Here is a 24197-nt window from a genome sequence, read left to right as displayed (position 1 = left end):
TCAACACACATGGGGCCACACTTGATAAGTGGGGCACAGTACTGATAATTAAATGCTTCCCCCTTATGTCTCCTAGAAGGTCCATCCTGAAATGTATTTTACAAAGCTCCTCTGAAGAGATCATAGCATTAAGCTCTGGTTTCTCACAGTGTCAGCTAACTTATTTGCATCTTTCTCAGCTTTCCTGCATCCCCTTTCAATGCTGCTCCCCAATAAACTACCTACACACAAGCTGTTACTTCAGTCTCCTTTATGAAGTAACTCGGTCTATAACAGATGGCACCATTGGAATACCTGGATCCTACTACTCCTGAAACAACTTCCTAGTTCCTTAAGCCAGTAAAAGTATAAAATCTCTCTTTTTCTTTTTTTTTAAAAATTGTGTTTGCATATTTAAGCTAGTTTGAGTTGGATCTTTGTAATTTGCAACCAAAAAATAACTTACCAACACAGCCCATTTTCCTCTTTGATCACCATCACCACCATCATCACAGTCACCACTATGTCCATCTCTCACCATCTCTTTGTCCTCCCAGTCAGCTCCAGTAAGATGAAGTGTCCTCACTGACTCCTCCCCATCCATGTTCTCCCACATATATGGGGATGTCAATCTTTGGCAAATGCCAAATCTCCTTAGAGATACCAAATCTCTAAATCTATTGGTGTCTTTGAATGTAAAGGGTGTCTCTTATAGACAGCACATTGAGTCTGAAGTGCCTCTGGGGGCCTTCAACTGCATGAAAACTAGAAGTTACTGGAGCCAGTCTGATTTGGGAGATAGACCCAAGTCAGGGATTGGAGAGAGATGGTTAAAACCAAGAGCCTGGATAAGGTCACTGAAAGAGCTTGTATAGACGAGCCTGCCACAACTGGGACTCTGTGGGCCTGATATTTAAGGCTGCAAGGAGGATATTGATTATTCTTACTCTTCCCAAAGTTATAGACATGTTGCAAAGGCCTAGAAGAAACCTCAGTAGAGAAATAGCAGGTACCGCAGAAGTGAAGAAGGATCCAGAAGGCAGACAGACCCTCTCTGAGGGCCCTCCTCCTCACACACAGACTCCATCTGTGTGGGCATTGGCAAGGATTTGACTCTGGGGGTACAAGTGAGCCATTATAGCATCTTTGGCCATGTCTCTGAATATCAAGCTCTCCTCCAAGATATTTTCCTTGTCAGTGCCAATCAGATCCCTAAACCTGATTATATACTGAAGCAGGAACACAGTTTGGGAGGTACAAAACCAATTTCTGCCCTCTTTCCTAAACTTCTGCTTCTGGTGATTGTTGATCTCTTCCATGGCAGAGTGGCAGGCCAGAATTTTAGTGAGTCCTGAATTTGTGCATAATTATTGGTGGTATAAAGGTCCCCAGGCTTTTTGATCAAAAAGAAGGAGTTCAAGAGATGACATTCCACAAGCCTGATCTAATCTACTTAGAGAGGACTGGGAAGTTCATATCCAAAGGAGGATGAGGTCAGAGAAATAAAATGAGAAGTGGCATCTCATTTTTTAGAACATATTTTGATGATGTTTCTAAGCAAGGGAAGAATACTTTCTGGCAGACAGCAGTCGCTACTGTGATAACAGACAATTTTCTGGGGTTTGACTATGAAGGCATTTTGTCTTACCCAGTGCATCCACATTGCAAATGCCAGATGGTTGGCTCATGCGGCATACAGTTCATGACATTTAAAACTTTGGATGTTGGAGTGTGCTGCTCTTTTATTCTTTCCAAACACACTGCTTCTAATATTTGTCTTTGAGGATTATATAGTAAAAGACAAGATAAATTCGTTGGTCATCATTCCCAAAACATTAGTTTGTCAGAACTAAACTATATATCACAAGAATAAATAGGATCTGATCTCCAGTGCCTGAATTTTTGCAGGATTATGTACTCCAATAAGATGGTTGGGGGTTTACAAGGAAAGAAGCTAAACTTCAAAACACAAAAGGCAAAAACATCTCTTTCAGCATCCTTATCCCATGTACCTTTTGGCCTGTCTATTAATTTGTAAAGGGAAATTGCAGTGCCCATTTTTCTAAACCTTGACATATTATCTATAAAAAAAACCCAGGGACTGGCTTAACAAAAGGAAATCAGATGGTTATCACTGCTTTCAACATTATGCTTTCACAAATGAAACATTCAGTTTGTGAATCCAAAAAGGACTAATTGAGTATTTGTCATATGGTCAAGCCAGGGTCTGGCAATCTGTAGCCTGTGGGCCAAATCCAGCCCACAGCCTGTGTCTGTGTAGCTGGAAGACATTGCAGGAACAGACTGGCACTGTGAACTGGGATACCAGCCAGGGCACCATCCTCCACTCCTATTTCTGCCTCTGCTCCCAGAACCTGCCTCCCAGGTCAGTAGCTACTACTCCGGAGCTATTCTGGCCAACATCTACACATTGAGGCCTCTGCTGTTAACAACTTCTAAGCACAGAGCAGTCTAGGAGGCTTCTGGCCAGCTACAAAGTCAAATGGCCCAGCTCTCCAGGAGTACAGAAGGGTACACCAGGACCTGGGTGTCAAAAGGTAAAGAGAAAACTGATCAAGGTAGCAAGTCTCCCCCAATCCCACTCACCACCTGCCTCCCTGTCACCCCTAGAGCCAGGCTCAAACATTAGGGTCAGCCACTCTTCCTCCTGAGAAAGTCTGCAACAAATGGTAACTGGGCACAAAGTTCACCACCCAGGACCAGCCACCCTGGCAGGGTGTGGCAGGATTTGTCTCCCTTATTATATCAGTACCTACATGATATTCTAAGTTTTGCCCCTTGGTCTACAAAGTCTATAATGTTTATTATCTAGCCCTGTATAGAAAACTTTGGGACACCCTGGTATAAATTCCCACTTTCTCCATATAGACTAATCATTAAGGTACACAAGGGGGATAGAGAAGGCAGAAATCTTGAGAATCTATGTTAGGAAACCAGAGATTCTTAAGTTGCATTGAAGAGAGAGATGCAAATTATAGATTTATATACCTGAATCCACACATTTCTGAAAGTTGCATTAATCTTTTACCCTTTGTGCTATCTGCTTGCTAGGCTTAGTTATATGGGGTATTTGAATGCCACCTACTGGGCACAAATGGCCTCCACATATTGGAAATGATGGTTCACACTGCAGAACATGGAGGTGCCACTTGGCAACTGGCTGCATAGCCTACACTGGGTGGTACTGTGTGTCATGGATGGTTGAAGGGCTAGAGACATGGGGAGAGGTGTTCTCTGCTTCAGTAAAATTTTTCATTCAGGGCAGAGCAGTGTCTCTCAATCTCTTTGTTTTAAAGCTGTCCCGGGCATTGTGGAGTGTTTCTCAGCATCCCTGGCCTCTATCCATGTAGCAAGTTAAGTAGCATCTCCCTCAAAGATATGCCCAAGTCCTAACCTGCAGCATCTGTGAATGTGACCTTATTTGGAAATAGCATTTGTCTTTGCAGATGTAATCAAGTTAAGGATCTCAGAATGAGCTCACCGTAGTTCAGGGCAGGCCTTAAATCCAATGACAGGTGTCTTTATAAGAGAAAGGAAAGGGAGATTTGAGACGAAAGAGAGAGAAGAATGCCATATAAAGTCTGAGGCAAAGACTGGAGTGATGTAGGCACAAGCCACGAAATACCAACCTAGCAGCAGCCACCAGAATCTAGGAGAGAACAATGGAAAGGACTCTCCCTTGGAGAGCCTCTAGAGGGATCAACCCTGCTGGCACCTCCATTTCAGAGTTCTGATCTCAAGAACTGTGAGAGGATAAATTTCTGTTCATTTAGGCCACCAAGTTTGTGGCATTTTGATGCATACACCAAACTAATACAACACTCTAGATACCAGTAGCATCCTCCCCCAGTTTGTGATAATCAAAAATGTCTACAGATATTGCCAAATGTCCCATGAGAAGAAAAATCACCCCTCATCAAGCCCTGTGTTGGCATTTTGGCCTCTAATATAAAAGGAAGGAACGCTCAAGTATTTGAAGGCTAGCTAGCCATCAGTCCAACTGAACAGCAGGGTAGTGCCATCGACAGGCAAAGCAGATGGGAAATACAACTGAACTACAGGAGCTGAAATGCAGAAAAAAACAGTAACTGACTTTTTTATTAATTAGGCCTTTTCTCTGAGACACCAATGGACACAAACAAGAACCCTTTTTAATCCATTTTGATCACTAAACATTAATAGAATCCTAATCTTCACTTCTTTGCATGGTGGAGGTAAAGTTCAGTATCCTGAAATAGAAAGGAGAATAGGACCACCACACACAGAGTCCTTTTTATGCATCACAAGCATGTGTCCAGGAGAAAAATGCAATAGTTAATAAAGGAGTCATTTTGGCTTCCTGACTCTTGGCCTTTTTTACTCCCAGTTAAAGCAAGATGCTAACTTCAGCTCTAATTCTGGGAGAAAAAAACTTAAGTCATTTCCAAAAAGAGTGTAATAATATCATTGCTGATTAGAAGTGTGGGTTTGAGAATTGAGCTGCTTGGCTTCTGGGTAGAATTCTGCCATGCCTGAGCCATGGGAGTGTCCACAAGCCACAAAACCTCTCCAAGCCTCATGTCCTCATCTGTAAAATGTGGGGAGCCATAGTGCACGCAGCTCAGAGTGAGTATTCAAAAGTGCAATGAAAATAAAAAGTGCTCAACCTAGAGTTTGGCATAGTGAAGTGTTCAGGAAACATTCGCTTTTATTATCCAGAATGAAGCACATTCATGAATTAGCCAAGTGATTTGGCAAGCACAAAAGTTATTGGTGCTTTAAAGGCACTCCCCAAGAAACAGAGGAGTAAAACCATAGGATTTCAAGTGCCCTAGAACACAGCATGTTCAGGAGAAGTTTTAATTATCTGGATGAAGGATTATCCAAACACACACACACACACACACACACACACACACACACAAATGTGCAGGTAATCAAAGGCAGCAGTTAATCCAGAATAACTGAACCACAATCTGCAGGCGCCATCAACAACCAATTTCCCTGGGGCAATAGCCCACCATGTAGCCTACCTATCTATGTGTGAGGCAAGGGCTTATGCCCTGAGAAGCCTCCAGCCAATAATGAAAGTGGACCTCAGATAGTAGCCTTGATTTGGAATCCTGATTTGGTTTCAGTTAATCCACAAAGTTGATTCCTGAAATCAACTGAAAAAAGGACAAACATCACAATTATGCTGGATCTCCAAAAAGCAATTTGAAAATAGATAACTTTAAAAACTTAAACATGTATTAGTTTCACATTGCTATCACAACAAATTATCACAAACTTGGTGGCTTAAAAACAACATAAATTTACTCTTTTACAGTTATAGGGGGAAGAAGTCTGAATGGACCTTACAGGCTGATATAAAGGCGTTGGCACAGCTGCATTCTTTCCGTAGGATTTAGGGGATAATCTGTTCTTTGCCTTTTCCAACTTTTAGAAGTTGCCCTCATTTTCTCTCATGGCTCTGCATTACTTAGATCTGCTTCTGTGGTTATATCCCCTTCTCTGACTGTAACCCTTCTACTTTCCTCTTATGAGAACTCTTATGATCATATTGGGCCCACCTGAATAATCCAGGAAAATCTTTAATCACATCTACAAAGTCCCTTTAGCCATGTAGGACAACATATTCACTAGGGCCAGTTTTTGTGTCTACCACAGTGCAGAAATTCTAATAAAACATATATTTAACCCAAGACAATCATAATCATGTTGTACTATAACAGAAGGATCCTCATTTAAGTTTTGACATTGTGATTTAAATTTTTCTTGTACAAGAATGTACTAAAGGGAACTAGGTGCATACAGAAGTCTGGATGATATGTGATTGGAAGTCACAGTCAAGGCCTGCTAAGAAAATACATGGAAGTCCAGAATAAAGGAGTTAAATCACTTCTGATAAACCAAGGAAGACTTGGCAGAGTAAGGAGATTCTTAGGGTTAGGTTGTGAAAGAACAGAGACAGTCTGGTTGTCTGAAGAGGTTATAGGAGTCTTAGGCATATGGCACTACACTGACCGATGACTGAAAGATGTCCCTTATCCCCCTTTGGAGCATGAACTCTGAAATGCATTTTCTATATTGCCTGACAGTTCCTCCAGCTGCCCACAGCTGGATAACATCTCTTTCATTGATTGCCTCCCCTTCCCTGCTCCCCTTCTTTCCTATTCCTTCAAGCCATTTCCTGGCATCACATTCCAGATAAATAATTTGCATTTGACTCTTCAACTCAAGGTCTGCTATCTGGGGAGCCCAGCTGGCTCGGGCCTCTATTATAGGAGCATGAAGACACCTTACCAGCACTTGTCATTATGGAGTGCTTGGGAGTGAGGGGAGAATGAGTGTGCTTCAGAAGATACTCACTTGCAGATAGAAACCAGTGACAACCATTCAAGGTAGGGGAGGTAAAGGAGGTTGAAGACCTGAAATTTCTAGAGAGAATCAAGACACAAAAATATATCCCTAGCCCAAGATATTCTTATTTTAGAAGGACAAAGACTAGACTGTTCTTCCCCCTTCTCCACATTTCATTTAATCCTAACTATTAGCTTTTATCCTTTTATGTTTCCTCTCGTAATTTATTTAAGTTTAATCCTGATTCATAGCTACAAACACTTTTTGGGTCACACAAATATAAAATGTGCCAGGTTGTCAATCTTTGGAACAATGAAAAAGGAAAATGATCTATTCCCTGTATGTAGTATGCTGATAAATGTTCCAGTGGGGAAAAGGGGGTCTGGTTTGTAGTATCTGGCAATATCTGTGGTGTAACCATTCCCATCATGGCTGCCTTTAAACTAGGAATACGACATTGAATGGCTCATGAAACTACTGCAAATTTAACCATTAGCTCTTGTGAGGTGGTACAAGCTGACTTCTTCATAAAATTGCAGCCTTATACAAATTTATAATGGTAATAACTGTTTAGTCTGATTAGACTATTTGCTTTATCAAACCGATCCCAAAATGGAAAATGACTCATTGCCACAGAGTTTTATTTCTTACTCACATGATAGTACTGGGCAGGTAAACAAACCACTAGCATGTCCTCCTCCACAGTCCTTCAGAGGCTCAGGCTGACAGCAGAGTTGCCATCTCCAACACAGGGTTTCCATGGTCACCCTGGGCCATCTTCATTCTAATCCAGCAGAGAGAAAGAAAGTGGAAGATCACACGTGGTGTTTATGAACCTCCTCTCTACTCAAATTCTATTGGCTAAACTAGTACATGACCACACTTACCTGCAAGGGAAGTTGGGAAATGTAGTCTAGCTCTGAGCCTAGAAGAGAGGGAGAACATGGATTTGGGAGCATCAGCTTTCCCTGCCACAATCATATTTGTGAGCATTTATGCTATGTATGTCAGTTCATGCTCAACAAGTATGTATGCATAGATGAATTTAAAAATTTTATAAATGAGAAAACTAAATCTTAGGTCAAGTAATTTGCTGAAGATTACACAGGTAGGAACAGCAGAGCTTAGACTCAAAATCATGTCCATTCTATGCCAAAGGCAAAGCTCTTCAACAGGTAAGTTTCACCTGGCTTTGCCTACATAAAGATGATTGTCAGAATAATATGAACCTGGCTGTTTCTTAAAAGCCAGAGATAGGGCTGGGGTTGTGGCTTAGTGGTAGAGTGCTTGCCTGCAATATCCCAGCTAAAGTAATTCTGCTTTGGCAACACATGGTTCCCAATCTGGCTTTTTCAGACCGTTAGTTCCAAGTGGGCGAAGCTGAGTTTTAGCAAATAAAAATCTGTCAACCCTGATTGTGAAAATTGATGGATGTTAGTGACTAGAGAATGATTTAACATGTAGTTGCTTCCCTCCAAAACACAAAAGACTCAAGGTGGCTGGGAACAAACCAAAGTGAAATGGCATTTTTTAATCTCAAGCATAGGAGAGGTGATGGGATCGAGCCAGGCACTTGGAATGAAGGAGAAAAGAAGGAGAAATGAGACATCTTGACCTTTTGGCCCAAGACAACTAAAGGGAACATAAATGAAATGTTTGCACTATCTTAGTCCTTTGGGGCCTTAATTATGGATTCTTCTGGGTCCAAGATGAGGCTGCCATGAATTTTCATGGCCATTGCAGGGTACAAGAGCTGATATCCACCAAGGCAGCTCTACATCAGTAGCTGCAAAATGGGGTCTAAGTGGTTTGTTAATGACACAGAATACTCAAAAGTACATAATATTCTTCCTTTTTTGGGGGAGGTAACAGGGATTGAACTCAGGGGGGCACTCCACCACTGAGCCACATTCCTAGCCCTGTTTAGTATTTTATTAGAGACAGGGTCTCACTGAGTTGCTCAGCACCTCGCTAAACTGCTGAGGCTGGTTTTGAACTCGCGATCCTCCTGCCTCCACCTCCCAAGCCGCTGGGATTACAGGTGTGAGCCACTGTGCCCAGCCATATTCTTCCTTTTTATAAAACACAAATTAGTACTTTTATTCCTCCATTATCATTCTCTAACATTTTGCTTTAGACTCCTTGAATCCTAAAGAAAGGAGCTATCAATGTAGCAAAATTCCACCTCCATCCTCTTAGGGTTCTGGCTGTGCCTGAGAATTAAATTTACATAAGATATATTCAGAGGAGAAAAGCATACAAATTTATCTAATACAAGTTTTATGAGACACGTGAGCCCTCATAAAGAATGAAGAACCCTCATAAAGAAAAGCAGTTAAGAGTCAATCTCTTATATACTGAATTGGACAAAGAATAGTGATTTGTGAAAAGCAACTAAATTATGTAGGGAGGCTTGAAAGATTAGAGTTACTATAACAAGGTCTGCACAGTGCTCTCTCAGTTTCAAGTTCACATCATTGATGATAATAAGGTTATTGCATTTCATATAAGAAGGACATTTTTCACATGGGAATTTTACCTCCTGCTTTTTTAAAAAAATTTATCTTTTAGTTGTAGAGGGTCAAAATACCTTTTATTTATTTATTTATTTATTTATCTATTTATTTACATGTGGTACTGAGAATTGAACCTAGTGCCTCACATGTGCCAGGCAAGTGCTCTACCACTAAGCCACAACCCCAGCCCTACCTCCTTCTTTTAAGAAACAGAATGAAGATCAAACTGATCTTTCTGCACCCCTGGATTTGCTGGGATTGGGGGCATTTTCTTTGTGTGTTTATGTATGTGGTGGGAGGACTGGGGATGGATCCCAGGGTCTTGCACATTTCTAGGGCAAGTGCTCTAACACTGAGCCACATCCCCAGGCTGCACCTGATGTTTCCTAAGTGACTTTAATTAAAAATAGCCAGTATTCCAGAGCAGTATATTTTGAGATGGGCTTAAGTCTTTCAATCACATTGCAAATAGTATCCTTCAATTTTCCTATGAACCTGGAGTCTCCCTTTGGAAGTGTGTGCACTGAATTGCAGCCATCTTCACTGTGGTAGCTGAAAATAATCTTTAAAAAACTTCTCTAAAATTATGATGCTCTATCTACAGCTACATTTTTATTCCCTTTCAGACCTTGTTATTAGATGCACCTTTTGGATCTTTTTCTACTAAAGCAACAGAATCAGTTAAAGTTCTTATATTTGAAAGAGAGAATCTATTAACCAAATCCAGAAATACTGAAATTTAATCTCATTTCTATTCTCTCTCAACATTGAACACCAAAAGAACTTTCCAGTCAGTGGGGCATTTCTGTCCTTTGATGTGACATGTTCAGTGAAGTCACTGGCGTGGATTTCCTGAGCAGTTAGTCTCTGCGGCATTTAGAGCCTGCCACACTTCTTTGCAGGTTCAGTTTGATCAAAGATATTCCAGGGCACGGACAGTCTTCAGACTCCACTTTCATATTCACTTTGTGGAAGTTCAGGGTCTCTAAACTAAGCAGCCCCTCTCAGGCCATGCAGCAGCAAGCCGATTGCCATTTTCTTTTGACACCTAGTGTTTTATGTGACATTTTACACAATGGCAGATGGGCTTTTGGGGGGGAAATGCTCTACATCTCCAGAAAACTCTGCCGGGATGACTTTCCTAATTTATTCTAAAAGGTCACTGCTAAAGAGTAGGCTTTCAGCATTTATCTATTCTTCAAAATATGCACTGATTGTCCTCAATATTCAAGAAACTAGAACTTACACTAAAGAAAGATCATGGAGACATAGTTCCCTGACTTTGAGAAATTTGTGGATTTGACCAAGAAAGCTAACCCCAGTTTTTCACCCACAGAATTCCCACATTAGGAATCAATATTCTATATTAACTCCATGCTAAATAAAGAAAATAGAGACACAAGTTACCCCATCTGCTTCCAGGGACCGTGCTTTGGAAGTTAAAATTAAACTCCTATTTAAAGCAGGGCCTGCTCTTGTTAACTGTTGGAGTCCAACTTGAATGTCAAAATGCCGACTTGAAACCGTCATGAGCTCACATGGTCCCACCTATTCTAGAAACAGGATGTGCTTTGCAGTTACAGTCTATAGGTCCAGTAATTATATATATAAAAAAAACACACCCAAATCAGATGATGTGATCTCACCTAACATGAGCCTTTCAGCAGAGCCTGGAACGGTTGTTTATACTTTCCCATATCAGCCTGTGGGCGTCCTCCTGTCTGTTTTTCTTCTCCCATTGGCAGCTGGCGCTGTGAACGTTTGCTTGAAACAAACATTTTTTCCTGGGCATACATGTCTGTCCCGTCTCTGGGAAACTGTTGGGCAGCCTTGAATTACATATATCTTACTGCCATTTCCAGACTAGGAATGGTGGTACTTTGTGGGGGGGAGGCTCCAAGAGGGACTGAGGATAAGGCTGCATTCTTTCACCCCATGCCACACTGAGGTATCCCTTCCCCTTGATGAGTCTTGACTGAGGATGCCTGTCTGGGTTCCTTCTCAGGGACAATTTGGAGCTCACATTACAATATGACTTCTGGGGCCTTTGAAGTCCCAGCTGCAGGGGCAAAAGAACTGTGGTGATTAGGGGGCCAGCCCTCTCCTGGAAGGGGATGGCTACACAGTTGAATACGAAATGCAATTAAAAAGGAGCACCTGGGATCAAATCAAAGTGAAGAATGTGACTTTGGCTCTAAGCAGAAGGGGGCTCATTTAATCACACAAGAATGTTCATCTCTACAAAGTGCTTGATTCAGAAAAAAAACCCAAAAAACTTTTAAAAGCAAAAAATGAAATAGCCAAACAAACAAACAAACAAACAACAACAACAACAACAAACCCCTCTGTCTTGACAGCACAGTGAAGGAATGCACAAATTTCGGCTAACAACTTCAGGGCTGCCCATGGGCAAATTAAGTTTGCAGATGCTCATATTGGGATGCTGGTGAGGTCCATTTTCTTCTGTGCCGCCCTGGCTTCTTCATACTTCCCCAGACGCCTGTGGACTCTTCCTTTTCCCATTACTTCTCACACTCATTCTGCCCCTCCACACCTAGCACTAATTTCCCAGAGGCAGGGTCTTTTCCAGGTGTGTGTGTGCAAGTGTGCACAGCATGTGTGTGTATGTGTGCGCATGTGTGCTGGTTTTAGCACCTTATTGCCATGAAAACTCATCTATCCCCTATCCCACTTCCATAGGCCTGCGGGTCTCAAGCTGTAGCTGCCTCAGAATCAGATGGAGGGCTTGTTAAAACACAGATGGATAGGCCCAGCCCCTGCACTTGCTGACTCACTGGGTCCAGGGTAGGGCAGAGAATTTGTATTTCTAATCAATTTCCCAGTGATCCTGATGTTGCTAGTCCAAGGACCATGCTTGGAGAACCACAAGGTTAGACCAACAAGTTGGACTGAGAGAATGTTAGAGCTCACGTGGGTTGTCATGTGGAAGGAAAATGTTCCTGAATTTGCAAGTCAGCAAGAGCCTCGAGTTTCCTCCAAGCAGACCACCTCCTAGCTATATCAACTTGGGCAACTCCAAGGAGCCCAGAGGTTCTCAATGTTGAGCCCACATCAGAATCACACATCTACCTTTTATAAAGTTGACAGCAGACCCCACCTAAGATTTACTTAATCAAAATCTCAGGGTATGGCTCCAGGACATCAATATTTTGTAAAATCTCCATAGGTAAATGATTTGCCTGTGCTTTAACCTTTCTGGGCCTCAGTATCACCTTCTGAATAATGGGTATAATCAATTTTCTTCACAGGACTATTGAGACTAATAAACAGAAGTAAATACTAAAATATTTGTAAATGACACAAAGTTACTCAAATGGCCCATTTTCCCTCACAGAAAACATCTAAATTTAGCAGAGGCCATTAATACCTCTCTTAATATCTAAGTCAAGACTGATATTTCTTGCATACTTAGAGGATGAAAAGGCATTTTAACAAATTCATCTTTTAAAACACATACATGTCTCTCCTTGCTTTTGTTTTGAAAGCATTTATTCATATTTTCCACTGGGTAAGAAAGTTAAATTACTCTTGGTAGCTATCCAATGGTCTGGTGACCCTAATTTACTCTAAGTCAGGGGCCAGCAAACTTTTTCCTTACTGGGCCTGATGGTAAATATTTTAGGTTTTCCAGGCCAGATGTTTGTTGCAATTACTTACGTGTGCCATTTTAGTGCAAAAGCAGCCACAGACAAAAACAAATAGCCCTAGACATACATAAACAGTTGGGTGTGGCTGTTTTCCAAAAAGCTTCATCTACAATAACAAGTGGTAAACTGAATTCAGCCATGTGCTATAGTTTGCTTACCTCTAAGCTTCCAATAAAGACAAAATTTTTCAAAGTTGACTCAAGGAAGCAGCTGTTCTTTTGTTTGGTTTTTTTTTTTTTTTGGTTTGGTTTGGTTTGGTATTTGGGATTTAACCTAGGGCTGCTTTACCACTGAGTTACATCCCCAGCCCTTTTTATTGTTCATTTTGAGACAGGGTCTTGCTAAGTTGCTGAGGCTGGCCTTGAATTTGCAAACCTCCTGTCTCAGCCTCCCGAGTCTCTGGGATTAAAGGCATGCACCACTGTGCCTGGCTATCAGCTGGTATTCTTTCTAATGAAAAGAGTGATTTCTCTCCCTGCTTGCATGTATGCGGGGAGTGGGGTAACTGAAGAGGGAAGACAGGGGTAATTACCCAGACCTGAGAAAATGAAGTTAATTGTATCAAAATTCTTAATTGGCATGAGACTTAGACCCAGAGAAAATCTTCTTGGGTTCACCGTTGGATTCTCAAAAAGAAGCAAAAGAACGTGCTTTTCTTAGAGTACTGCTCTCTGCTTAAAAGCTGAGGGGACGCTTTCCTCCACAGCCATGCAGATGCACCAAGACAGGCGGGGGTTCTCAGTCTTTGCTTGACAATAGGGATTTTCAGCTAGTTTTACAAAAAAAAAAAAAAAAAAAAAAAACTATAAAACAGCAAAAAGAGAGGTCCCTTTCCCCACACTTTGTAAACCACAATGTTCTTTCTGTGCAATTAGAACAAGGAAAGGGGAATTTGTAATCACTCCACCTGAACACTTGGTGATGTCTGGAGACATTTTTGAGTTGTCACAACTCAGGGAACAGCTACTGGCATCTGCTGGGTAGAGGCCAGGAAAATTGCTCAATGTCCTACAGTTCATAAAATCGCCACCATGAAGACTCACCTGACCCCTGATGTCGCTGGTGCTAAGGTTGAGAATCTCCAAGAGAGCTTCATGCAACAGGGCAGTTGTGGCAGGGAAAGTTTCGGAGCTGAGACGTGAGATGTCAAGATCTTCTGCCAAGTTTCTCTCTACCTTGTTTCTTAGGACAGGCTCCTTCAGTGACCTGATGACTGCAGCCATCATTCCCTCTTCCTTTGGAAGTGAGAGAATCTTGGAGAACATTATATCTTAGAGCTGGGCATGAACTTAGAGGGTGATCTCATTTGAACCCCTGTCACTTAAGGCAGCTCTTCTCAGACTTCACTCAGCACACAAATCACCTGGGGTGGTTAAGATGTAAATTCAGCCCCTACAGACCTGGGTGGGGCTGGGGTTCTGCATTTCAGACTGGTACTTCCTCTGCAGTACTGCAGGTCAGGGTGGGCCCTAGTCACTTTCTGGTGATGGAGTGTAAGGAAAGGTCCTACATCCCTGCCCTACAGATGACAGGTTGCAGTTCACTAAAGTAAATTAACTTCTCCGAGGGCATTCAGCTGGAAACTGAAAAAGAGACTGCCTGGACTCTCACACAGATGTCACCAATTAGTGAACCACACAACCCATTAGTCCTCTGGCACCTGAAAGCATCCAGCACAAACAGTAGTATCCTGCAGGAGCCACGAGCAGTGGAGCATCTCCAATGCATGCAGCTCTGCCCTTTCCCCCAGCTCTCTAATACCCAGTGGAGACTCCTGCCCCAGGCAGTAACTTGGGCTTGGCAACTCCCTGGACAAAGTTCCTTGTTGATCATATAAACCACCCAGCAGCCATTCCTGGAAATGTCTTTTGGGGAACAGGCTGAAGTTTGAGAAATGGCAGAAAAGGAAACCTGTTCATCAAAAGGGAGCTAGCTCCAATTTCCGCTTCAGTTTGTATTGGCTGGAAACAGGTGGAAACCCTGAGAGTGTGAGTGTGTGAAAAGAACATGGAGCCTGGTAGAAGGAAGGAATATTCTACAGCAAGCATCCTCTGGACCCAACCTGTCAGGCAGCCTGTGGGCCGAGAATTTATGGATGTGTTTTCAATTTCTCTGACAGAATCTGTTTGGATTGAGGATGGCTGTTTAATCTTTGAAATATGTGTTCCATAACAAACGCTGGAATCACATATAAATTGCTCCCTTCGTTCTGTGAGCCAAACCCTGACTAAAGGGGTTTGGAAATCCCCACAAGGTGCTCTTTGCTTATTGCTCATTCGGAAAGAAAAAACCATTTCTTTAATGAAATGAGATGTTGAAGAACTGCCAAAAATAGATGCTCCCTATCTGCTTTCACATATGGTAGCTTCTTTCTAGCCAATTAACTACCAATGAACTGAGGAAGAGCTGTAATCACAGCACACCAGGCGCCTGTGCACATCCCGCACACACAGCCCCAGGCAGAGATGGAAGTTCCTGGTCCTGCATCAAACCATGAAAGCCCAGGAAGCCCGTGCATGCCCCAGACTTATTTGCAAGGCCATTCTGGTTAGCTTTAGCTAAGCCCCCAAGAATTAAGACTGATGGGTTGTCACTTTGGGGACAAATCCTGTTTGATCATCATCCCTCTTTGGGATATAGCTATATCATGTTAAAGGGAAATATACAACACTCACAAAAGGCTGTTTTTCCATGAGCTTTACTAACAGACTCATTTCTACATGAACACCATGCTGGAGAGATTTTTTTGTTGTTGTTTGTCTGAAAGTGTAGTGGGTGAGTATTGAGTTTTATGCTGTCTAAAAACAAGCAAGTTACACACATTCTTGTGTTTCATGAACTCTTGCTCCAAATTTTAAATTAATCAATGGCTAGTGCAGTGTTCATACTTGTTTATTCTTTTCTTCTCTCCAAGACAATATGAAGCTACAGAAAAAAAAATGGAATTTTCTTCCAAATTGTTTCTATAACTTCCTGTTAATTTGGAGTTGGCAAACTTTTTTCACAACCCTTGAGATCTGAGGTGTGTGTGTGTGTGTGTGTGTGTGTGTGTGTGTGTGTGTTTTCATTTTGTTTTGTTTGTGTTTTGGAAAAATGACTGCAGGAGTTAAGAGAGGCATTAGCAAACCCAATCTGTTTATTTTGGGGCTCTTATAATTAAACTAAACTTTTATATGTCCTTTAACAACACAAACTTAATTTCTAATTAAAGGTAATGAGAGAGCTTCATAGTGGGAGAAAATGATAATAGCTACCATTTGCATGGTCATATTCCATGCCAAGTACTTTACAGTGATTATCTAGTTTAATTCTTACAGCCATGCTGGGGTCAAGAGCAGTAGCCCGCTCCACAGAAATGGGGAAACCCAGGCTCAGAGAGGTTCAATGCCTTGACAATGTCAAACAATCAAAACTCAACAGAGCTGTAACTCAAATGCAACATTGCTGTCATCTAACATTGGTGAGATTCCCTGAAAACTCAATATTGAAATTCCATTCGAATGTTGGTTTTGTTTGCTATTAGGATATCATTAGACCTAAGAAGTTTCTAGGCATGACTTTTAATGCAACCGATATGTCAATACTTTGGTTTCTCCTTCCAACATTATTGATCCCCCTGAACTCTGGGGACAGATGTCTGTTGGATATCCCTCATGCAGCATGTCCAAGATGGAGCTCCTTACTTCACCTAGCCCATATCAGTAAATGTCAATTTGGCTGTACCACTTTACCTCCAATCCACCAGCAAATCTGTTGGTTCTTCCTTAGAAATATGTGCAGAATTCAAGAACTTCTCTGGAGCAATCTCCCTATTGCTCATCTTCTGCAACAGCCTCCTTACCAGACTTCTGGCTTCCAGACTTACTGTCCAATTGCCAGAAAGGCTTGTGAGTCCAGATCTTCATGTGGCTCTTCAAGATCCTAAGGCATCTGCTTATGTCTACCCTCCTCCCAAAGGGAAAACAAAACCAAATTAAAATCCACCCATTCCTTCCAGAGCCCCCACATATCTTGTAGCCATTCACCCCTAGTAGGGCCCAGAAGGATAGGCCCATTTGCATCTCAGTTTATTCACAAGTGCTGTCCCTTCTGCTGAGGCTATCCTTCACCCAGCTGTCCCCACAGCTTGTTCCCTCCCTTATCACAGGAGACTTCTGTAACTGCAAGGCAAAGTCAAGGGTATGTAGTCTTCCTTTTTTCCTTTCTTCCTTTCCTTGTTTTTCTTTTTCTAATCTTCCTTAAAGTTTTCTAAATAAAAAACTAGTGGGGAAGGACATAATTCAAATCCTTGTAATCCTCAAGGTAATCAATAGAAAAAGTTCTGTTTCAAGGGTGAAAGAATGAATGAATGTTACACTCAGTTGTACTCCCCAGCCTCCAACAAAGAGAAGACACAAAAATGATCTAAGGACAGCGGTCCTATTCTACCCTTAGAAATTTAAAGCCACAGTCTGAGTTATTTTGTTGTTGTTGTTTTGAGACTAGGTTTTACAAAGTTGCCCAGGCTGGCCTTGAACTTATAATATTCTTGCTTCCACCTCCCAAGTAGTTGGGATTATAGACACCCGTCTCTGTGCCTGGCGCCAGTCTGAATTTTTATTTGCTCCTTGCCCATGCAGCCAAGAGCAAGGGATTGTAAAGCCAACCAAATTGATGTCACAATCTGTTGACAATCTTAAGGATGTGTCTTTAACTCTGCTGGACGCTTGGTCAGCAGGACCAGGTTTCAAGAGGATCTATTGGGCAGAAACATGCTATGAAATCAGTATCTCTTCATTTACAACATTTTTTTTTGAGGATTCTGTGCTTGTTTTATTTTTAAAAATAGAGTTCAAACATTTAATTTGTAATAAGGTGCCAACATTTATGCAGAGTGGTACAATAAAAAAGAGCCGACATGTTGCCATGTGGTTGTTCCGACACCAAATGTGAATATATCTCATAAAAGTCACACATAGGCTCATTCCCAGAACACCTAAGGACGGCAAATAAATAGTTATTTCTGCACCAGTGAAAATGGGATCTGGTTAATGTTTCCTAGGTCAGATATACAGGCTCCCTCTTCGTGCAAATCATTTCAAAGGTTAAAAGCCCAGTTTGATAATACACTGCCCACACAAAATTAAAATGAAAGCATAATATTACAGTTACATGGAAATTCAATAGTTCTCTTCCTTGAGTTTCTCGTCTTTTCCAGCTCAGCACCTGATGATGAATTCCAAGCAGAATTTGCACATGTTAATAATTTAAAGTAATCAGTTCTCACCTAAGTGAAACAAACTGGCCTAAAATTTTTGGTGTCTGTGACTTATTAGGGCTCAAAATGTATATTTACAAGTCTTCTTTTTTACAAGGCCTTTAGGAATTACTGAATAGAGAACCTTGAGACTGCATGTCTATGTAACAGCAAGCACTTAATATTGGATGCTTTACTTCTAGCACATTTACCTTTCCCTAAGGAACATCAGCATTCCCAAGAGATGCACTGAAAAACACTTAGAAAAAAATTCACATATCATTTTCGGGATTCCCTTTATTTTGGTGTCCTACAACCCATTCCCTTAGTAATCAGAAGGGAGAGCAAGAAGTAGGTGATGTGTCTCATTAGAAAACTCCTTTTCTATCATGTGTTTATGATTTTTACAATAAAAACTGATCCAGAAAGTTCAGCAAATGCCCAAAGCCTTTGGTTTTGGAAAAGAAAAAAAATATATTATTCTAAAAGATGTACATTTCAACTTCATGTCCCAGTTCTCTACATCAGATAACTAGAGAAAGTAGATTGAAGTTCTGCATTGGGATACCGTGAATACCCTCAGAGTCCCTAGCTGGGTACTTTTCTAAGAAAAAGTGACAAAGAGCAGGGAAGTATGGTCCCCACAGAGCTTGTGTGAAACCTTGGCCAGTGGGCAAATGGACCACATGGCTGAGGTGGGCTCCCTGGGAGAAAGGTCATTTGCTGTTATCAACCCCACTACAATCCCCACCCTTGACCTTAACCTGCCTGTCTGACCCTGACTTTCTGTTGAGGAGTCTGAACCCCACAACAGATTGGAGGGTCAACTTGTAAAGGAAAAGAAGCCTTGGTTATTTCAGTCAATAACTCTTACAATCGTTTCCATGAGTCACCAACATCTCTGTGCTAAGCACTGGGAGAAGGAAACAACTCTCAAGTTTCCTCTTGATAACCTTGGCCCAATCTAAACCATGCCCTCAGTCCCTCCACAGCCTCAGCTGGGTTGGAAGGCAATTCTGTGGTCTCACTGACCTTTGGCTCTCTTTCCACTGATTCATGTTCTTTTTGAAGCTACCTGTTTCAGCTACAAGGGCATTCTGGATTATATAGGGCTGGGCTGTGACTAATCCTCTTTCCTATTACAGGTTGTCTCTGAGTGATACTACAAGAGAATAAAAGGGGACTACATGAAGCAATCTTTAAGAATTCAGGATTTGAAGTCCAGGAGAAGCCAGCTTCACTTGCAAATGTTCCGTGGAAATCCCAGTAACAACACCAAGATTAAGATCTGTTCTTAATATTTACATGCTGTGGATGAGACAATGCATTTCATTCTAAGACCACAGTCTAAATTCTCTGCTATTAACTGGATATTTCCACACTGAAGTGGCTATTAGACGTTATTTTGGAGAGGGGGCATTAATTGCAGAAACAAATTTTCCATAGTTGTCAGCATGATGTGACTTGAAAATTTAAATCCACAGAAGATGTATTTTCTTATAACAATAAAACGTTTCATAGAAACCCACTTGTAGCTAGGTTTTTATCCAAAATAAAAATTCTTACTGGGGCTAAGAAATGATGGATTCTGGTTAGGAATTCTAGGTCAAATCTAAGAAAAGGAGTAGGAAGCAAGAAGCTTCGAAGAATGTTTGCAAGAGTTTGTCAAGAATGAGAGAGTAAAAAGACATTGAAGGGCAATGATAGGGATATGAGGAAACTGTGGCAGAGACAATCCCCTTCCAAAACCTAATCCCCCTTCCTCATTAAGAGACTCTAGGGTTGGGAATGTGGCTCAGGTAGAGCACTTGCTTAGCATGCATGAGGCCCTGGGTTCCACCCCTCACATAGCAAAAAATAAAATAAAAAAACAACAAAAGAGAGAGACTCTAAATTTCATTCACAGAGTAATGTGCCTAGCTAAAATTTTCCTTCCCAGACTCTCATGCACTAGGGGGAGCCAAGTTACAGAAAGCTTTGCTTTCTGGATATAGACATTGCACCTTGTTACTTGCCTCTTCTTCCCTCTTCCCATTTAGAAAACAGACATGATACCTGATGGTTCAGCAACCATCTTGCAACTATGAGGCAATAAACCAAAGGAGAGAGGATAAGGTAGTGGAAACTACCAAAGGAGTTTGATCCTTGGTGAAATGATGCAGACAATCCTGGGGTGTGTATCTCCCAGGTTTCTTATTCAGTCCTTCACTGTTATTTGCAGTCAAGAGCACACATACTTCATACATCAAGATCCAATGACAATGAGATTGAAAAGGATGAGAAAGATTCAATGAAAAGGGAAGAACAAAGGTAAAAGTAAGCGGACAAGTGGGATAAATTTTACACAGATCATACAGTGAGGACCTAAAACATAGCTTAATTCATTCTCACAGAAAAGACAGACATCCTGGCTAAAAGAATAAATGTGTCGTTAAATTCTAATACAAAGATGCCCAATGTTTAAATTGGCTATATAAAATTTAACTCTCTCCTTCTGTGCTATGATTGCTAGTATGAAAGTGCATGCTTAGACATTAAAACTGGACACTTTGCATCCCACAGAGAAGAGAATGGAACAGATTTAGAATCAATTTAGTAGTTCTCTTGCAATCCATTTGGTAGAGTTCCCACTGAGAACTCGTGTGCTTCACCCTCTTCACAGCCATATCTAAAAAGACCTGAGAGGAAAAATAAGTAGTAATACTCGGTAGCCCATTTTGACTCTTGCATATGCTAGTTGGGAATTAAAACACACTTATCACAAGCTGGGAGCATATAGGCCATGACACATGGAAAGTGCTAGACTGATCAATATTTAAGAAAGCACAGGCAACAGCAATAAATAAATGAAGCAAATGCAATGGGGATGCAAATCAACAATCAAGTGTGTGTTCCCTCAAAATAAGTATGTGTCCGCTTGCACAAGGGGAAACTACACAGAGCACTACATGCTCCCACAGTTCATCATTCAGACCCAAAATGCCAGTATTGTGGAGAGAAATGGTTTCTTCACACTCATTGTGGCTCCCCTGATGTTGGTTCAGAAACTGATAAATAAGCAAAATAACAGGCTGAGAAGAGGAGCAAGAAACCAGTCATGAGGAGACCCCACTGGAGCACACTTGCAGCTTTCACTGTTCAACTTTCATTTCTTTTTCTCCTCCAATGAAGTAAGTGCAAATGTCTTTAGTATGATTTTAGTAACATAGCAGCAAATTATCAGGAATCATAATAAATAAGAATGTTGACATGCCAATACCCCTTTGTCTTTTGGACTCAAAGCTTCACATGTGTTCTGAAGTTACAAACATCAGCCTTGAGCAGTGGGGTCAGAGCTTCTTCATTTGGCATTTGTGTTCTGTCTCCTCATATGAAGCACGTGGTTCTTATGCCACCCACTTGCCCCCACAGCAGTTAGCACACCCATGGAGAAACACAGCTCAAAACTTGTAAGAGGCTCAAAGCTATAAAATGTCTATTCATTGGTGGTTTTGCTTTTTTTGTTGTTGTTTTATTGTTTTTTATAAAAGTTTCATCCTTCTTCCTCTCCTTTCAAGCAAAGCTTTTGCTTCTGCTAGCCCTAATGCAAGATCTTTCATTGGGGATAGTAACATATCATTTATTTATTTCTTTTAAAATGATATTATCAGTGTGTTCTCAAAATTGCTCTCTTGTTGCTAATTAAACATAATAGATTCGGGGTCCTGGTTTGCCATCTGGGCCATGTGTCTCAGAACATCCTTTTTTGTGATGATGCCAAGAAGTCTCCTGGAATGGAAAGAAAATTAAAAAAAAAGAGGTCAGCATTACAATATGGACTCATCCCTGTCCCTAATCCCTAGTGCCATTTTCACTGAGGGACAGGGATAGGTAAAGTTTACCAGCCTACCAGTCTCCCTTGTGGTTGGGTAGGGCCAATGGAGTGAGCTCTGTCTGACCCATGGTCCATGGGTGAAGGTAACAGATGCCACTCCCAGGTCTCCTACACATTTCTCCTCATTCCTTCTCATCTGGTAGTCAGAGGCAAAGGAGCCAGTGAAAAGACTCTGGAGAACAGAGGTCTGACTTAAGAGCCACCAGATTCAAAGACCTGGGGCCATGGGTGACTATGTGGTTGAGACCACACCTGCAAATTGCTTACCATACTGCAGTGCATAATCATTGCCACCACATTAACACATATTCACAAGTATTCTGGGCATTCTAATATTGCACCAAAGGAAGTTTAGTAATAAATGATTTTTAAGTAATACTGGCACAATTTTTTCTTAAAGGTCACCCCCCCACTTTTTTGCAAAATATGTTTGCATAAAATCCACAATGATTATGCACTGAAATATGGTAAGATGTAACTTGTGAGAAAAATAACCTTTATTTCATTACACCACTGAGATTGCAAGCTTGTTTGTTGTTACAATAAAACTACAATGACTAATACACTCTCTTAAATTTCAATAATATAATCAATTTTAAAAGTGCTCATGAAAGCCATTGTTGAAAGCTGACCACACCACAGAAATTCCAAGTGTAAGACATTTTAAGTAAAAGAAATGTTAGGAATGAGATAAATTATTATATTTTTAATTTTATCTTACTAGAAGGATAAAGAATAACACATTCATCTCTGACCCTGTATGGAAATTGCCTCCCCTTCCAAAATCCACTGCTTTCAACTGATCAAAAGAATGGCACTTACCAGGGTCCCTTGACTAGGGTCACCTCAACTGTACATCACACAATCCCGGGGAGCACTCTCGCACATACCACAATGTAAACAGTACTCCCTATATCAGGCAGTGCCCATTTGTACAACCATTCACAGCAACCCTTGTTTTGTTATTTTATTAAAAATTTAAAGGACAACCTGAAGGAATAAATTATGCACTGTGGATACAGTAAAAGGTTTGACAGAAGGAATGTGCACAACTTCTTTGGAGAAAAATTTCCATTGCCAAATAAGTTTGCAAATTACTGCTCACTGTGTCTCTATCACACATATACACCCCAAAAGGAGGGAGTAATGAGGAAGAAAGCCATGGTAAGACTGCCAAGTTTCTATTCTATGTCTTTGTAAAATGATGACATACCAAAAAAGAATCAGAAAACACAAGTGTAATCTAACACCATTTCTTTAATTAAGGTCCAGTTAGCCAGAGTCACCTTTCGCTTATAGACAGCGACTATGAAGAAGAGATAAAATGATTCAAAGGGGTGTTCAAATCAGTTATACCTGGAGAGAAACAGGCTAGAATTCAGACTTGTTTGACTCTGACCACATTGAACCTTAAACAATCTTGAAAATGGGATTTATTTCTTAGGTGAGTTTTTCCATCTGTCACACTAGGGAAGACAAGAAACACTGGCCCTTCCCCATTCATCCCACAGGAACATCTTTAGGACAGAGGAAATAGCAAGAGGGGTCTTTAAAAACATGCTAAACACCACGGGTCACCTAAAACAAGTGGAGGGGTGGTGAAGGTGGATAGAGCCAGGAATTGTGGGTTTTCACTCAAGCTCTTTAGGGCTTCTTGACTTTATGGTCATAATGCATTATTTTAAATACATCTCTAAAATGTATCACAATGCAGTAAAATTGAAGATGCCCCATAAAACAAGATGCTGTTCCACCAAATCTGCCAAACTGCATTTCTGTGTTGGTCAGCCTGGGCTGCTGTAACAAAATACCAGATGAGGTGGCTTAAACAAAAGAATTTATTTTTTCAAAGTGTCAGATCAAGGTGCCAGCAGGGCTGGTTTCTCTCTCTCTTTGGCTTAGAGATGAACATAGTCATCTTCTGTGTCTTCACATGGCCTCTTTGTGCACATAGACTCCTTGTGTCTCTTCCTCTCCTTACAAGGACTTGAGTCCTACTGGATTAGTCCTGCCCCAATGGCCTCATTTAACTTTAATTACCTCCTTAAAGAACTTGTGTCCCAATACAATCATGCTGGGGCTTACAGCTTCGACATAGGAATTTAGAAGTGGGGGACACAATTCAGCCCATAACAGCTGTTCAGCTGCCTCTGCATTCAGCTGCCACAGCACCTTTGGAATATTTCTCTTTCTAGACGATGAGAAATTCTAAAACATGTAAGATGCATAAAGCTAATTTAAATAGACCTAGTTTGTTCCTCCCAAATGTTGGTATAATCCTGAATAAGATGACCCCAAAAGAAATGAACATTATCATTCTCTGTAGTGAGATGCTGGGTTCTTCCAGGAAAACCCATCTGAGGGAATCAGGACCCAATAAGAGATCTGGTCTTCATGCACTGGAATAATGCTGGGTCCAGCTGGTGGTTCTAAAAACCCCCCTTTTCCATCCTGATTTGTCTTAGTTACTTAGGGGTCAATTGCATTCATTCAACGAGAGCTAAACATTTTCTCAAGGACACTATTACCCAATACTTTGTCAATTCACCTGGCTTCTATGG

The 24197-nt window shown here is 41.2% G+C and overlaps 1 protein-coding gene across 3 annotated transcripts in view; it reads right to left on the bottom strand.

The window, feature by feature from the left end:
• Nucleotides 1–15754: 15754 nt before the first annotated feature.
• The window catches only part of Clcn4 (chloride voltage-gated channel 4), a 73730-nt gene continuing 65287 nt past the window's right edge, over nucleotides 15755–24197 (bottom strand). For all 3 annotated transcript variants that reach the window (XM_077106384.1, XM_077106383.1, XM_077106385.1), the window contains one exon: nucleotides 15755–21530. In XM_077106384.1, coding sequence (XP_076962499.1) covers nucleotides 21440–21530 — 91 coding nt within the window. In that variant the 3' untranslated portion in view covers nucleotides 15755–21439. The remainder of the gene's footprint in view (nucleotides 21531–24197) is intronic.

Source organism: Callospermophilus lateralis, chromosome X (assembly GCF_048772815.1).
Source record: "Callospermophilus lateralis isolate mCalLat2 chromosome X, mCalLat2.hap1, whole genome shotgun sequence".
NCBI lineage: Eukaryota > Metazoa > Chordata > Mammalia > Rodentia > Sciuridae > Callospermophilus > Callospermophilus lateralis.
This window is presented reverse-complemented; position numbering and strand designations above follow the sequence as displayed.